This window comes from Helobdella robusta (assembly GCF_000326865.2).
Source record: "Helobdella robusta unplaced genomic scaffold HELROscaffold_9, whole genome shotgun sequence".
NCBI classification, from domain to species: Eukaryota; Metazoa; Annelida; class Clitellata; order Rhynchobdellida; family Glossiphoniidae; genus Helobdella; species Helobdella robusta.
In genome coordinates, this window is record NW_008705512.1 from 2,706,417 (window position 1) to 2,724,548 (window position 18,132).

The 18,132-nt window shown below is 30.3% G+C and overlaps 2 protein-coding genes across 2 annotated transcripts in view; one reads left to right on the forward strand and one right to left on the reverse strand.

Annotated features, from left to right (window-relative positions):
- Positions 1–9,462: 9,462 nt before the first annotated feature.
- Positions 9,463–11,875, reverse strand: HELRODRAFT_70909 (hypothetical protein; the record flags this gene model as incomplete). The annotated part of the gene is made up of 8 exons (XM_009032941.1): positions 9,463–9,577; positions 10,035–10,090; positions 10,394–10,528; positions 10,784–10,832; positions 11,198–11,268; positions 11,351–11,374; positions 11,484–11,561; positions 11,699–11,875. Coding segments are annotated over 8 exons (705 nt in total), but the record flags the coding sequence as incomplete, so codon positions are not given.
- A 2,941-nt stretch (positions 11,876–14,816) lies between these two features.
- HELRODRAFT_70780 (hypothetical protein) overlaps positions 14,817–18,132 on the forward strand; it is a gene marked incomplete at both ends in the record, with an annotated part of 8,213 nt that continues 4,897 nt past the window's right edge. The window contains one exon of the mRNA XM_009032920.1: positions 14,817–14,876. Coding sequence (XP_009031168.1) covers positions 14,817–14,876 — 60 coding nt within the window. The remainder of the gene's footprint in view (positions 14,877–18,132) is intronic.

The window sequence follows — 18,132 nt, forward strand, 5'->3', positions numbered from 1 at the left end:
GTTTGATTGGTTGATTGATTGATTGATTGATTGATTGATTGATTGATTGATTGATTGATTGATTGATTGATTGATTGATTGATTGATTGATTGATTGATTGATTGATTGATTGATTGATTGATTGATTGATTGATTGATTGATTGATTGATTGATTGATTGATTGATTGATTGATTGATTGATTGATTGATTGATTGATTGATTGATTGATTGATTGATTGATTGATTGATTGATTGATTGATTGATTGATTGATTGATTGATTGATTACGACATAGTATCAAATAAATAAAATATATTTAAATAATAAACAATAAAGAAATTAATTAAACAATTAATTAATTAAAATTAATGAACCAACCTTTTATTTACCAGGAATAATTCAAAATTAACATTACGGCATATTTTAAAAATAATTCGACTTATAAAAAATTGAAAAGTTGAAAAAACTTTATGAGAAAAATGTTTATATATCTATGATAATACAGGTGCAGAAGGCATCTCTCCTCAGATGACGGAAAAATCACAGCTAATACCTTACTCACTTCTTCATCATCGTCGTCGTCATCATCATCATTATCATTATGACGTCATCGACTTCGTCATTATCACTGTAACACTATCGTCAGCATCGTTACAATGACATCATCATCGTAATCAACGTTATAATGTCATCATTATCATCATCGTCACTCTAGCATCATCATTATCATCGTCATTTTCTGTTGCGCTGGTATCAACTGTTGGTTACATTTAGTTTTGATATTGCCATGGAAAATGCTGTAAATATATATGCGCTGACAGGAGTCTTCATTCATCCTTCCATTCATCCTTCCATTCATCCTTCCATTCATCCTTCCATTCATCCTTCCATTCATTCATTCCATACTATCATATTCATCTCCATACATGTAATAAATATATATATACATTATATATGTATGTATATATATATATATATATATATATAGAGAGAGAGAGAGAGAGAGAGAGAGAGAGAGAGAGCGTGAGAGAGAGAGAGAGAAAGAAAGAACGAGAAAATGGTGCGTATGAGTGTGTGCTCACTTGTGTGTTTATGTGTGTGTGTGTTTGTGTGTGTGTGTTTATCTAGTATTTTGTTATCATAACTTCGATATTGTTATTACAGAGATACAGACATGCTTGGGATCGGTCAAGGATTGCCTGAAAATTTTTTGTAATGACTATAATTGATAGTTATAAATGTAACAGTATTAACAAATTGTCAACTGCCTGTTTCGAGTCAATAAAAAGACAGCGTCTTAAAATTTTAACGAATAAAATTATTATTATTTTTAATTACTTTTATTTTAACAATTTATTTTATAATTATTTAGACTCAATCTCTTTTAGACTTTTTTCATTTCATCTTTTTCGCCATAGTTGATGCTTCCGAGAATAAAATATGTTTTCATTATTATTATTATTATTATTGAACCCCAATTGAACAATTAAACCAGCCCCTCGAAAAAGTACTCACTTGCAGTGACGAGCATTGTAGATTAATAGGATTTTATAATTATTTCGTTGTTGATATTTGGTATGTGGAGTTAGAAAATAAAAGGATGTTCTCATTATTACTATTATTATTATTAATATTGTTGTTGTTTTTGTTGTTGTAGCTGCTGTTTTGGTCGCCAACATTATTATTATTTTTCTTTCCAAGCAGTTATTCAATCAACCTTCGAAACTCAACCCTTGAAACTTCCATATTTTGAAGTTAATTAGTTAACGACGGATTGTCGCTTGTTCGCGCTATTTTTAACAAAATCAAGACGATGAATGTAAAAAAAGTTGAAAAATTTGAATGAAAAAAAACGTTTTGATCTTTACTGGAATGGCGGCTGTTTTTTTCCTCCCGTGAGCGTCTGCCTGCAGACGTGAAGGATTTTTTCCAGTGCATTTAACGTTGCTTTATTTGCTTGAGACTAATCTACTTTATGGTGTTAATTTTGATCCCCATATCACCACATGCAAATTTCACTACTTCCTTTCAATTCAAGCAATCCTATTAAATCAATACAAAATGGACTGGTTGTATGATCTGCGTGTATGTCTGCTGTCTGGGTGTGTATAAGTTCGTGTGTGTACTGTGTATATACAAATTTTACACGTACACATACACACACGCACGTACACTCACACATACTTGTACGCACGGACACACGCAGATGCGTATAGTGCATGTATGAATGTGCACTCAAGTTCAATAAATCATGTTTATGTATGTTGATATGACATCAAGGTCAATTTAACGAGGATTTTTTCTATAGATTCTAAATGCATGTTTGATATTTTTGAATCAAGAAAAATATTTAACAACTGATCCACAAAACAATATCTGTCTATCTATTTTTTTGGTAAGTTTAGACTAAAATAATAGTGACATAAAATGTCACAAGCCAGTTGAGAAGACGAGCAAAGAAGGAATGCGAGATGTGCGCGTGTTCTCTGACGGAACGTACGATTTTTTACGTTACGGGTATGTAAGATTTAGCGGGTGACACTGACACGCAGTAACAAACGCTCGTCCGCTTACATCTATTCCAATCATCCATGAGTTATTCATCTCCACTCATTTTTGAAATTCGCGATTTACTGATATTTATATTTGGTACATCTATTTATAATTTTTAGAGAGTATTTCTCTAACATAACATGGAAGCAGTAACATCTGCTGGAGGTGGAATGTACTCTAGCTTGCTGTTTGTTTTGTCTTCCTTTTCCTTAATAATCTGGAAAATAAAATAAAACTTGTCAATAAATCAAAAGTTTCAGTTTTCCGTCCAAGATTTTAATCAAGTCTGCAAATGAAATTTCTCTTCACGATAAATATGGATGAAGTCTCACAGCAGGAAATTTTCAAATTATGGAAAAAAAAATTTTTAATTTTTATTCATTACTTTCACAAATGAGATCTACATATTTTGTAAGTTAACGTTTAAACAACTTTCATTTTTTCACTTTTTAAGATATCATTTTATTTTACTTAATCAGATAATTACATTCATTCATTGGGACGGGTGGTGGTAATGTTCGAGTTATCAAAACAAACAAATACAAAAAATATACGATTTGACAGCAGATATGTGTTCATTGTACAGCTACACACAAATCACACACACACACACATACACAAATCACACACACACACACATACACAAATCACACACACACATACACAAATCACACACACACACGCATACACGTAGTTAGAAAGTAAGAGAGAGCGCGCGCGCACACACAGACAAAAACACACACACAAACACAAGATGTATATGCAAAAAATAAGCACGTACACTAAGAAAGACAAATACTACTTTGATTGAACATCCTTTAAATAAGACCCGGAGGAGAACTTCTTCCACGCTGCTAATGATGTCTTCAGCAATAGAACAATTTCCATCTATTTACATCCTATTCTCTTTCAGTGGTCGTTTTTTTAATGACTAAAGGTCTTTTCAGTTTACCTGCCTTTCATATTTTAACTTTTTCTCATTCTCTCTCTTTCTCTCTCTCTTTCTTACACACACACACACACGCGCGCGCACACACACACACAACACACACATACAACACATAGAGAGAGAGAGAGAGAGAGAGAGAAAAGAGAGAAGAGAGAGAGGGAAGAGAGAGAGAGAGAGAGAGAGAGACAGAGACATAGTTATTCTTAATAACTGACAAATTTGCCTTCCGGTAACACTCACTTCGAGAGAGAGATTTCGAACCTCCACTCCGTGTCATTACACTCAAGCGTTTTCCTCCTATCATTGATCTTGTCACTCTGTTTATCATCACTTTCACTGATAGTAGCATCATTGTCATCATTATATTCATCATTCTTTGTTTGCTTAATAATTTTTAAATCACCCTCATCAGGTAACTATGAAGCAAATTTTGCTGCGAAAAACTTTTTACACCCACACACACACACACAAACACACACACACACAAACACACACACACACATGCACGCACGCACACATGCGCACACACATATTCTCATGCGCGCGCAAACTGAATTTTGAACTTCTGGTTTTATTTCATTAACTCTTTTTTTAATTTCTCCATTTCTTATTAAAACTGTCCGCAGCCCGCAATATTATTTATTATCTTTCAAACAGATACAAGGGTAGGTAAAGGGTAGGTAGGTAGGTAGGTGGAAAGTTAGGTAGGTAGGTGGAAAAGTAGGTAGGTAGGTAGGTAGGTAGGTAGGTAAGTAGGTAGGTAGGTGGAAAGGTAGGTTGGCAGGTTTTCATGTGAAGCACTTCATAAGATTGAAGATAAAACTATGAAGTCTCGTGTTAATAAGTTATGACGGCCAACATTTTATGACGGTTATATATATTTATAGTTGTTGTATATATATGTATATATATATATATATATATATATATATATATATGTATGGTTGTGTGTGTCTGTGCTTGTGTGTGTGTGTCTGTATGTGTGTCTGTGTGTTTGTGTGCGTGTGTGTACTTTTACAAAATATTTATATTTATATATGCATTATTAATTATACTAATAAGCTCCTTCATTTTTTTAACGTAGTCCAAGAAAGAGATGGTATCGATGATGATGACGGTGGGGATAGTGATGATGATGATGGTGGTGATAGTGATGATGAGAACAATGATGACGATGATGACGATAAAAATAATGATTATGATATAAATGATGATAGTTATAAATAAAGGAGCCTGTGTCTAATGCTACTGAATGATAACAATTTGTGATGATAAATCTTCGATAGAAATGAGTAAATCATAAGTAAGATGTGATAATAGCTTAGCTACTTTATATAAATATGTATAACTCGCTCTCTCTCATATATATATATATATATATATGTATATATATATATATATATATATATATATCCTCTTTCGAAGTATAAGAGAATTATATATAGAATTATAAATATATATGAATTTATCAGTTCATTTATATAATGATAGATGATAACAATAAAAATAATGTTATTATTTATAACAGTTATGATAACATTAATAATGAAAAGGTGATGATGGTGGCGAGAGGACTGGATGATGGTGAAAATGATGATGATGATAATGATGATGAAGAAGAAAAAGATGATGAAGATGATGGTAGTGAGAGGATGATGATGATGATAAAGATGATGATGGTGGTGAGAGGAGGAAGATGAAGCTCATGAAGCTCATGAAAGAGAGAGAGAGAGAGAGAGAGTGAAAGAGAGAGAGAGAGAGAGAGAAAGGCTTATCGAGTACATCTTGAAATATACAGGTAAGCAGGCATGAGACTGTTGTTGCCTTGCAATCATTATCAATAACTTCTATTACGTCACATCCTCATTATCATCATCAGTCTTGCATCATCATATTTCTTATTCTGTCGTTGCTAGCTCAGTCAAAATCATCACCACAACTATCATCATCACATCCATCATAATCATCACCACAATCATCATCACTATCATTATCATCACCACTATAATCATCATCATCATCATCACCATCATTATCATCACTATCATCACCTTCCTTTTGTCACTATAATAGTCCTACTACACGTTAATTTCTTGCTACTGGCTTAGATGATGACGCTGATAATGGTGATGACGACGATGACGACGACGATGATGATATATTAACAAATCCGGATCATCACATCATCACATTATTGTTGGTTCGGAACATACAGTGCTTTAAAAATGACGATGAATACCATCATCTCTGCGATACTTATAATAAAATCACGACATACGTTCGCTGGAAGTCTTCAAACTCCTACTGACTAAACAAACACATGAACATGTACTGTACGACAGCCTCTATCCGGTCGTCATCACAATCGTCATCTTCATCAACTTCATTATCTTTATCACTTGCTTCACCATCATAATTGTTCACCATTCTGATTATTTCCAACTTGCAGCTCATGTTTAATTGCATGCAATTTCTGGAAATCTTGTTCTTCACTGTCATCGGCATCATCATCATCAACAACAACATCATCATCATCAATGAAACGTATGGCCTTATACTTTCTACATCTAAGTTTGTTGTCATAAAAATCTGTGTTCAAATCAAATTGCTATCAACATTATCATCGTTATCATTATTTGCTAGAGATGTTTTCAATTTAATAAAATATTTTTAATATTTCAATTTATTATTTTCAAGATAGTCATCATCATCTTCATCATTTTGACCATCTTCATTATCTTTTTCATCTTCATCTTGACCATTTCCATCATCTTATTCATCTTCATCATCTTCTTCATCCTCACCATCTTCATCATCTTTTTTCATCAGCGTGGAACTCCTACTGCAAATATTTTTCCCCGTCGCGGAACGATCAGGGATATTTTTCAGAATTTTTAACGGCGAAAGTGAAGTCGTAGGGCTTCAGATGATGAAAAATCATACTTTTCTTTATTATCCGAGCTACGTAGCATCTCTCATCTTGCAGGTGTATCATGATATCCTTAGATACTATACGACTAACGTCATCGCCCCCGTGTAAGTAAACGCATTACACATTACATACCTTCAAACGACAGCACATACTCTCAAAAACAGAGTTCAACAAACATCTCAAAACAGTTAGCAATTAAGCTAATTTTTTTACATTACGTGCAATCCGAGTGTCATCAAATCATTTGCATCCATCTCATTAACAGTAACCTCGCTTCTGCTATTATATTATTTTAATTAATGAAATCGCTATCAAAAATTATCGAAACTATCAATTTGGCATCATCGTAAAGGTTTTATCTTAACATAATTGTTGAAAATTAACATCTGATTCAACGTTAAAAGCAGCCGTGCGAATCTTCAAGTGCTTGAAAACTTCCAACAAACTTCACCACTGATCTGTCACCGACTTGACGTCGCATTTCATTCATAACTGCAACTCACACAGCAAGTGCCAATCCCGACATCACCTACGTCACCAATTAACTTTTCCTGATCACAATTACAACCTTTATTTCTCATCATCAACAACAAGAACAACGTCATCATCCTCGACACAAAAACAACAACATCATCGTCGTCGTCGTCGACATCTGTTACATCATCGTCATCGCTCGCAGCATTCATTGCTTATGTAAACAATAGAGTGAGATTAATGATGGTGCGGGACAATTGCAATATCTATAAATAAAAAAAATAACAATAAGAACAACAAGAATAATAATAAGAACAATAAGAATAATAATAGCACAACAACAACAACGACGACGACAACAACAACAGCAACAAAGACAACAACAGCAGCAACAGCAACAACAACAACAATAATAAAAATAATAACAAAATAAGAACAACCACAATAATAGTAATAATAAAATTAAACAACGTAAAGAAAAACAAATAAAAATGTCATTAACAAATTGCCACCAAAAATAAACTCGACCAAACAAAAATTATAACACGAACATATGGAAGAACTAAAAAAATTAATGATAATAACAGAAAAACTGGAATAGCATTGTTAATACTACTACTACTACTACTTCTACTACTACTACTACTACTACTACAACCACTACTACGACTACTACTACTACTACCACCACCACAACTACCACTACTACTACCAATAATAATAATAATAAATAATAAGTTTCGATAGCATAATAAGTTAGAGGGGGATAATTAATAAAGTGATAGGGAAGTTAGCGTTGGTGAATAAAAAGTGAAGAAGAGGGGGAGATTAGGAAATAGAAGTCATCCTAGGAAGGAAGAAAGATTGCAATGGAGTGAAGTGGAGTGTGAGTGCAGTCGTGGTGCAGAAAATGCAATAACAATTTTTATATGGTGGCATTTTTAAATGGTCACATTTCTATTTGGTTACATTTTGTTGCATTGTTTATTGGGGACAAAAAGTAATAAATGAACAATCTGCATCTGCCACGTTCTTCCCATTTATTTATGCCATTATGTGGCCAAAAAGCTTTGTTCTCGTCTGTATATTTTCTGCTTCTATGTCCAAAATTGTTGATGTTTTTGTTTTGCGTCAGGCGTTAATAAAATATTCTAACAATAATAACAATGCTTTTTTGGCAGTAAAACCGACGATAACACGCAGTCAGTGGAGACCAGTAAATAGATAGGAGTCCTAAACAAAATCATGTAACACCAGCATAAATACTTGTTGCGATCGGAAGAGCACTAGATTAGTTGACACGCCACTCTGCAGCCATCCATTTGCTGTTACGCTCTAATATTGCATAATTCGAATTTTTATTTCAATCCAAAACGTACTGAAATTTTCAGACTTCATTACGTAGATAGATAACCAACGCAGGAAAAAATGTTAAAGTAAACACGCACGCATCGAACCTAGCCACAAGTAGCTGAGTGTAGCATGAAGACGTACCATACAGACGAACGGCTTTGCAAATGTACAAGTACACACGCATGGAAACAAAGAGACTGCAATGCAAATAAAATCACTCACGTACATAAATACCACACGAACACGAGAAACCGAGTGCTGACGGCACAGGTAACAGTGCTTCCAACTCATTCTCGTCATTTTCTTTTTCTTATTTATTTTTAGTTCGAGAAGCATTTCCGCATACTTACATATTTCCAATGAATTTGTTATCTAATCAGACAACCTAAATGGCAACAACAGCAGCAGCAACTCGAAGCAACAACGCGGTAGAGTTAAATGACTTTGCGCATATAATGTTAGAGCACTGAAGCTAGTGAGATTTACGACAAATCTAGTGCATTGAAAAAAATTAAAGAATCCAATCTCATTTTTTCATTTTAAGGACAACCTGTCGTTACAAGAACATTCAGTCAGCAACACTAAAAATAGACATCCTGGTCATCATCATCCTCCATTAAACCATCCACTCTGAAACAATCCAGCCCGCCAATAACAAACCCCATCCAGACAACAATTTATGACGCTAGGTAGGGCCTAAACCGCACAGCCAAGCAATCAGTTCAAAGTTAATTCATGTTCAAAATCAAATTCATTGCAGATGTATCTCCAATCAAATATTTCACTTGATCACAATTTTGTGTAGTGTCTGAGCGATTCTGATTATAAGTATCATAGATGGCTTATTTCAGCGCAAACTGTCCGGTAAAAATAAATTCGTATTACAAGGCTGAAACTGTTTTGAAATATTTAACTTTTAAAATTATGCTGTGTTAAAATAATCTGTCCTACAAAAATGTGAATCGAAAAAGTATAGTGTAATACAATGAAAAAACATCTCAACGAATTAATGAAGTTAGTATTCAACAACATCGAAACAATTATTGGGACGAAAAAACGTCAACATCATTTAAGAAACGATGACAAAAAAGTTGAATTAAATTTTGAATAATTACCAATAAAAATTAAAAAAATATCACAAAACCCCGAACAACCAATGACATAACGTGACTGATACAGGCAATGACATCACGTTACACCACATCATGTGACAATGACGTCACAATCTTGACTGCATACCGCCAGCTACAACAATGGTTTCCCCGGTAATATAACTTGCATCTGATGAAGCCAGGAAGGCAACCGCCCCTGCGCAGTCTTCTCCCGTTCCAAACCTGATCGAATATGTTTAATCTATTACCTTTTGTACAATTTATAACTGATTTATTTCTTCTTCATTTGTTAGATGGCTCATTTAAATGAGTTAAAATGCATTTGAACAAACGTTCTTTTCAACTGTACTCTTTATTTTATTTCATTTGGTAGGCCAGATATGCCTTTTAACAAGGTAAATGTAAAGCAAAGTGTGTAAAAATGCATAAATATACTTTGATAACATCACATGCATTGCGTACCAATTGCAAGTGAACCAGGTAGGTCATTGCAACGCAGAACCTGGCGCCATAAACTATTACACCAATTGACCAATTGGCTTAATATATAAACAATAATCGTCATCAGAGTCGATAAGTACAACATAAACAGATAAATTAACGAATGGAATAAAACTAATCATATGTGTTAATTCAGAATTAAGATACATGAGACTAACAAACACAATTTTGTATTGACCTTTTCAATGGGATTGTGGACAATACGGAGTCACAGATATCTTCGTTGTTCCAGAGCTAAGTAGCGTAATGTATTAATAGCATGGAATTATTTTCATACTCGTTCGTTACAAATGAAAGAAATAACAAAACATTCGTCACATTTCATTCATCATTTTATTAATCAAATCCCGTATTAATACCGTTGACATATTCAAAAACATGAGTTTATTAAACTAGTAAACATCAGCCTAATTTTCTTAAATCTTCACCAACAATTCCGAAAGACTCATTATCATTTTGGATCAATTTTTAAAATTAAATTTTTAACATAAAAACTGAACAACCACAGGAATAAAAAAAGTAAAGGATTTAACTAACGGCAGCACTGAACTTGGTCTTAATGACTCCAGGAGCAATGGCATTAACCCTGATATTCCTCCTCGAACATTCAGGAACCATGCTCTTTACCATACTGATCAGTGCTGTCTTGCTTATGGAGTAAGGTCCCAACAACTTTTTCATGTAATTGTTTAACATCATTGTCTACCATTATTTCATGAATATTTGTTTACGCAAACACATTCACACTCAACCATTCACATTCACATTCACACACATCCACAATTTCTTCCCCATACTTTTGCACTCAAAGAAGTAAATATACATTAAGTGGAAGATAAATAACAAAAACAGTATATAGTTGTTTTAAATAAATATGTTGGAAATTCAATTGAAACATTTCTTCAAAAAGAGTTATGTGGGGCTTACCTCAAATGGAACATAACCGCCAATGGAACTGACGAAAACTATGGAACCTCTGAAATCCCACAATCAATGTTAATTAGCGTATACAAATAATAATGGTGGATCACTATTACCACTCAAATAAAGTTAATTTAAATTGAAAATTCATAAAAGTAGGATAGTGATCGACTATTCGGAAGTAAATACATTAAGCCAGCTTCAACAATTAAAAATATCACAACCAATGATATTAGTGTAGAAATTTAAGATGTAAGTTCATGTTACAAGTTTATTTGCTGGGCTCTTGTCCATGGATATTATATATATCCATGCTCTTGTCAGTGTTGTCAGACTGAAAGATTATTATTAGGAGAGAAGGAATAGTTTAAAGCCAACTTGAGATAAAAACAATGGGAAAAAAGAGGTTACAAAACCAACTTGCTCTTTTGGAGATGAGGGAGAACTTCTTGACAGAGCAGAAAGGATGATTTCAAATTTATTTCAAAAATCTTTCAATGACGTGACGGGAAAAATTATTCATGTGCAATTAATACTGACAAAAAATAAGTTCAACATTTCTCTAATTCTTACTTTGTCCCATGATTTTTCATCTGTCTGAAATTAAAATATAATAACATTTTTGAAAAAAAAAACAAAAAAAACTTTTAATTAATTGAAATTGACTTTTTTATTTCAACTGAAAATTTAAATTATTATTATTTACTTCAAAAATATTCCCCATGCTAGTATTGACAGCAGCATTTGAGACTAGAATGTCAATTCCTCCAAATTTTTCTAGGGACTTGCGAAGAACAAGAAATTAAAATAATAAAAATAACAAAAAAAACATATAAAATTATAATACAACCAATATTACTATTAAAAAACTGTTAAAAAACTGTTCAAATGCAAGCACAAAATCATTCCGGGCACTCTTACTTTGGTGATAAGTTGAGTCCTATCAACCTTATTCCCGATATGGCACACGCACCCATCTGCATTTATTCCAATACTTTTCAGATTTTCAACAGTTTCTGAGACGTTTCTTTCCTTTCTACTGCTCACCATCACATTAGCTCCTTCCAGGCCCAATCTTTTTGCTATTTCATATCCAATTCTGTCAATCAGATGTGACAATTCAAAAAGAATTAATTTGCAAGGTCATATTAATAAAAATATAATGATATTTTATGAAAAAAAAATTTAGCAATGAAATAGTGTATATTATATATTAATACAGCATTTATATTTAGTTTCAAGTGTAATCATAGCACAATTAAATTCTAGCAGCAAAATGGAAAAGTTATCCTAAAAAATGGTTTTCTAATGCTGTCAAAATTATCAGAAAAATGAATTTTGAAAAATTTTGAATAACTTTTTAAATATCAAAATGTATCAAAATATATATAAATTAATAAAATATATAAAATAATAAAATATATAAATTAATAAAATGAAATGAAAGGTTGCCCTTGGGTGGAGGCAGTCACAATGGCAACCTTGCCTGTGAATCTTTTGCATCGAAAGTTTGCCACACTCATGTTTTTTGCAACAATTTTAACAACAGGGAGCAATTTTAAGGTGTTGTTGAAACTCTTTAGAATATTGTTCATACTGCCAAAAAAATATATTGTAAACTAAATATTAACTAGTATTTATATTAAATTCATCAAACAGAAATAAATGAATACGAAAAATTACAAAGTTTATCAGTTTTTTTTTTCGTCTTGCATTTATTTTGTTAACTTAATTTTCTTGAAACTGGTCTTTTAATGTTCATCTTTTCAAATACTTTTTTATTATTATTATGATAAGAATGAGACTTTATGGTCAAAGTTAGACATTTTGATTTTGTAGGTACATGTGTACTAATAGAATAACACAATAATAAAACCAAAAAAATCCTCACCCTGGTACAAACATTTTTTAATTTAATACAAATAACAAGGTAGTCAAAAAAGTACAACTTTGCCTGGCTTTTTGTTACCAAAATTTTTCAATTGTTTCATACTTACAAAAGAATAATAGCCTAAGAATGTAAAGTAACTGTAAAGTAGTAAATAAAACTTATTATCCTTCCTTATCTAGTATCCACTTTTGTTGTTATTTCTTAAATATTTAATATAATTTTTAATAATAGATAAGATAGGTAGTAGTAATGCTGTGATACTTTAAACAACAAAACATAAAAATGAATTTTATGATAAGATATTATAAATTTTATTATTGATTTTATTTTCAGTTTATAATGTAACATGAGTTTTTGACTTTGATGAGATGTGGATGGGTATTTCAATGTATGTGTATATATTGTATTGAATAAGTTTGCATTTGATTGACATGACCAAGTGTTTGGTTTAGAGTGGTGTTGTGTTGTCTTTTAAAATTAATCAAAGTTACTTAAAAAGGTGATCTTTTTTCTTATAAAAATATAAAATATAATTAAATAAACCAACCTGTAACGATAGGATGACGCAATTATTTAATGGTATCTTGTCTATTCGTCGCTATCAGCCATTCATTTGATAACCCGTTGAGTTGATATTTTAGTGTACATACATGGGTAGAAGCAGGCTTCCTAACTTTTAAATATTCGGAAAGGTGAACTGAAATAACACCAGTGTAGTGCCCGCTTTTCCATTTCCAACATTTAAAATAACTGATTTTAAATGTTGGAAATGGAAACGACTTCTATAAAAATATAAAATAATATAATATTATATACTTAGAAAAAAAGCTTTGGGCAAATTTGTTTGATTGAGTGCTGCAACTGAATTCTCAATTGTAATTCAACAGCGCATTGAAATGTTTAGATTCTTCATTAAAATTAAAACTTGTTTTTGAAAAATATAAAATGAAAAAATTAATTTATCTTCTATTAAATACTGATTAACATTTATATGTTATTTTAGCTAAGCAATTTGCAACAAACTACGCAAAAACCACTTTCAAACGCAAGAACCAACTTATTATTCACGAAGAACCTTCCATAGAACCGTTATTAACGTAAATGTGAATGTCTAATATCCACCCAACCAGCCAACCATTTATAAATGCTGGTTTCTAGTGGATGTTGAACTTGAATGTGAATGTTTATTAATGTGCATTTATTTGATAACGTTGCATAATCATATATTATTAAATTATTAATTAAGTTATATTAATCTTAATTGCAAATAATTATAATTAAATTATAATTTACTTTTTTTTTTATTTATTGAACAATATTCGTATTTTGTAATATTTGAATTGAACTACAACTACACTACAACAGTATTACACAGACAATCAAAATTGAAAATCAACATTTAATTCTTAAGCCAAGTTATATTTTTATTTTATAGATAGATTATTTAATTTTTAAATATTTATTTAATCATTTATTATAAATAAAATTAATTGTGAGATATAGTCTCAGTAATGTAATGTCTCATACTCTCATAGTCAATCAATAATGAATAGAATTATTTTTTTATTTATTTATTAGAAACATTTAGCTAGAGCTAATTTAATTATTCTAGCTATAATTTGCTTTAGAAATTAGTTGCTTAATTAAAGAAGTCAAGAGCATTTTTAAGATCATCTCTAATTTTAAATTTTCTAATTGATTGGAAGAGGAAGAACCACTATTGAATATCAGCATTCAATCAACAGTTCTTCCAGATTGAACAGCTGCTGGCTGTCAACTTGACTTGTAGGTAACTTGTCACTGGCATGAATATTTTGAATAGTGCCATTGGTGAATATCAGGAGAGGGTAGGTGGTTGTTCTTTGTTTCATAGTTAGAAATGGTTATTACTTATCCATCTATCTATCTATATTGATATCATGATATCATTATATCAATAGATATTGGGATCATGATTTATAATGCTCTATTTTTATAAACTGAAGCTGTTTGATTTGATGTCTTATTTTATTGAAATTATGAAATTACATGATGGTTCCTAAGGATTTTTTGTCAGAAACAAACTTAAATGTATGAACGTTTAATTAAATGGTAAATTTTTTTCTAAAATTTAAATGATGATTTTCAAATTTTTTTTAAACTTTTTTGAAGATTGGTGTTTACGATAAGCAACCATGGGAGAGGACCATAGAGAGAGTTGTCAGTCAGGTATGGTCATCTTATTTTTTAGTTGGATAGAATTAATTTTTAATTCAAAATAAACATGTTTTTATATTTTTAATACAGTTTTCAGTCAATATAAATTTTTATTTTAACAAAGTTTTTATTTAAAGTTATAATTGAATAAGTTTTTTTTGTTTAAATGGCTTAAGTAATATTTTTAAAAACTTTTGATGGTTTCTGTTTTAATTTACTTTTTCTCTTTTTTTTATTTTCAAAATTTTGAACTGTTTTTCATTAAAAATTATTTTTCTTCTATTTTTTATAAAAGTATATCATGCTGCTATGCTAATTATAATTCGCTGAATCAATGAATTTTTAATATACTCAAATTTTAAGGTTTCATGAATTTTTTAATAACTTTCAATTTTTGTTAATTCTTTAGCACTGGACAGGCTATGTATGTAATAATTATTTTTATTTAGTTTTTTTTTGGTTTATTAGTACCTCAGTCTCTTAATATTATAAAATTGTTTCTGGTTGTTTTTCAAATAATCACTAATTTGCATAAATAAGTGTGTTTTCATGTCTCTATTTGTGTGTGTGTGCGTGTGCGTGTTTGTGAGTGCGTGTGTTTGTGTGGTTATGTGTGTTTGGTTGTTTTTGTGTGGTTGTGTGTGTTCCAGATAAATAATACTTCGGGTGTTTTTATTTACAAGATGTTAATTTATCATCACAGCGGATGATGTATTAAAAAAATGTTAGTTACCTTACAATGTAGAAACAAAATATTCAGAGTGCAGTTATTGTTTGGTTTATTCTTTTTTCTTTTTTTTTCTTCATAGTTTTGAATTTTTTTAATTTTTTTTTATTTTCTCTTTGTCTCACACTCACTGTAACCAAATTTTTTTTTTTTTGATTTGACAACATAACCTGGTTCTTTACTTTACCTAAAAAACAAATAATGAAATAATTCAAGTATTAAATTATCATTAATAATACATGTATATATATATATATATATATATATATATATATATATATATATATATATATATATATATATATATATATATATATATATATATATATATATATATATATATATATATATATATATATATATATATATATATATATATATATATGTATATATATATATATATATATATATATATATATATATATATATATATATATATATATATATATATATATATATATATGTCAAAAATTCAACAATACTTTCAACATTGTTCAACTTTTTTTAAAAAATTTTTTAAAAAACAATAAAATGTCTAACTTCTCTGAAATTAATAAATTAAAAAGAATATAAAAAAGTTGAACAATGTTGAAAGTAGTGTTGAATTTTTGAAATGTTGCTTTAACAACAGTCTGTTACCAATATATATATATATATATATATATATATATATATATATATATATATATATATATATATATATTTGTGTGTAGATCTATTGTTTAATATTATATAGATTTCTGCTATGAGAAACAAGACATGCCTACTTAATGTCTCATTTAATAATTAGTAATTGATTAATTGAGTAATTATTTATATATAATCAATATATTATTTTACTGATAATCAATATATTATTTTAACTGATATAATATTTTTTTTATTGTTCATACATCTATATATATATATATATATATTTTCATGATATTATCTGGCAATGTATCCTGAGTTTGGCAAATCTGTTTGTTCACTAATTCTTCTATATCAAATATGTAAACAAAAGTTAATTAGTTAGTTAATTATTTATTTATTTATTTAGTTAATTATTTATTTATTTATTTAGTTAATTAGTTAATGCATTCATTTGTTTGTTTATTTTTTAATATAAATGACGTTACTTAATTATTTGAAAGCAGAATTGATTTACCGCTGTAGTGTAACTAACGAATATTATCAGCCAGCCAATAAGCCAAACGATCATTTATTTTTCATTATATGACTGATTTATCTAGGGTATGGAATGTAATAAAACTAAGGATGGCGACGACGACGGTAATGATGATGGTGATGAAGAGGAAGATGATGGCCGTGTTGTTTTAATGACGATAGTCATGTGATGTTAATTATGTATCAATGTATCATTCTTGTGAAATGTATCATTCTTGTATATGCTGAATTGTATCATTCTTGTAAATGGCTCAAGGCATTAGTTCGTTGTACATTTACAATAATAAATTAAATCTCTGCGACGTTGCATTAGATATTTTCACGTCGGTATGTAGTAAAGTTTAGAAATCTAGAATGTTCTAAGTTTCTTAAAATAATAAACAAGAAGTTAAAGATATCTCTTTCAAGTTTGAATTTCGCAATCATTTGCCTGCATTTAGACAACTTGCACTTGTTTTAAACTGTCATTTGCATTTCAGAAAAATGTAAAATTTTTCTAATCTTCAATGCAAATTTACTATGGCTTGCTTCACAGACACGTGCGCACGCACACACACACACACACGCACAAACGCATACACACGCGCAAACGTTCTTGTATTTGGATACTTCATCGTAGCCATACAGTAACTTTACAATAATAGTCTATTGATCATTTAGAGCAAATAAATATACACTGATAAATTTTCCAAGTGGAAAACAAAAAAAAAGTATCGTGAAACAAAACCAGCAGAAAGAAGGCAACCATCTTCCCTGGCATAGCGTTATTATTTCTTATTTTTATGCCTATCTTATCTCCATACTCTTACTTTCCAAGTGATAAATCTTCGATAATAACAGTAAAAATAACAATGATTATATTGCTACCAACTATTATAACTTCCAACCACGAAAATAGCAACAACATGTTTTTCTGGGAAGTCATTTTTTTAGATCAGCATCTGAAAAAATACTGCAAACGTAATAACCGAAACAACAACTTCCTAAAAACCATTCCATATGTAAAGTGACATTGATGCTGCTTCTACTTAAAATCCTCTCTGTATTCGTATTTTTATTTGTGTTTATTATTTATTTTATCTGTCTATCTAGTTGTTTTAAATATTTATATAGATTTTTTATTTTTTTGATTATTTGTTGACATACATTTCAATTTATGTGGCCAAAATAGAATATTGTAAACGATAAAAGTCTAACAAACACCATTTCCAATGGAGTTATTTTCAATTGAACACTCTTTTTATTCCTTTCTTTTTCTCCTTCTCTCTCTCTCTCTCTCTCTCTCTCTCTCTCTCTCTCTCTCTCTCTCTCTCTCTCTCTCTCTCTCTCTCTCTCTCTCTCTTAATGTATACATGTATTGAAAATATGTGATTG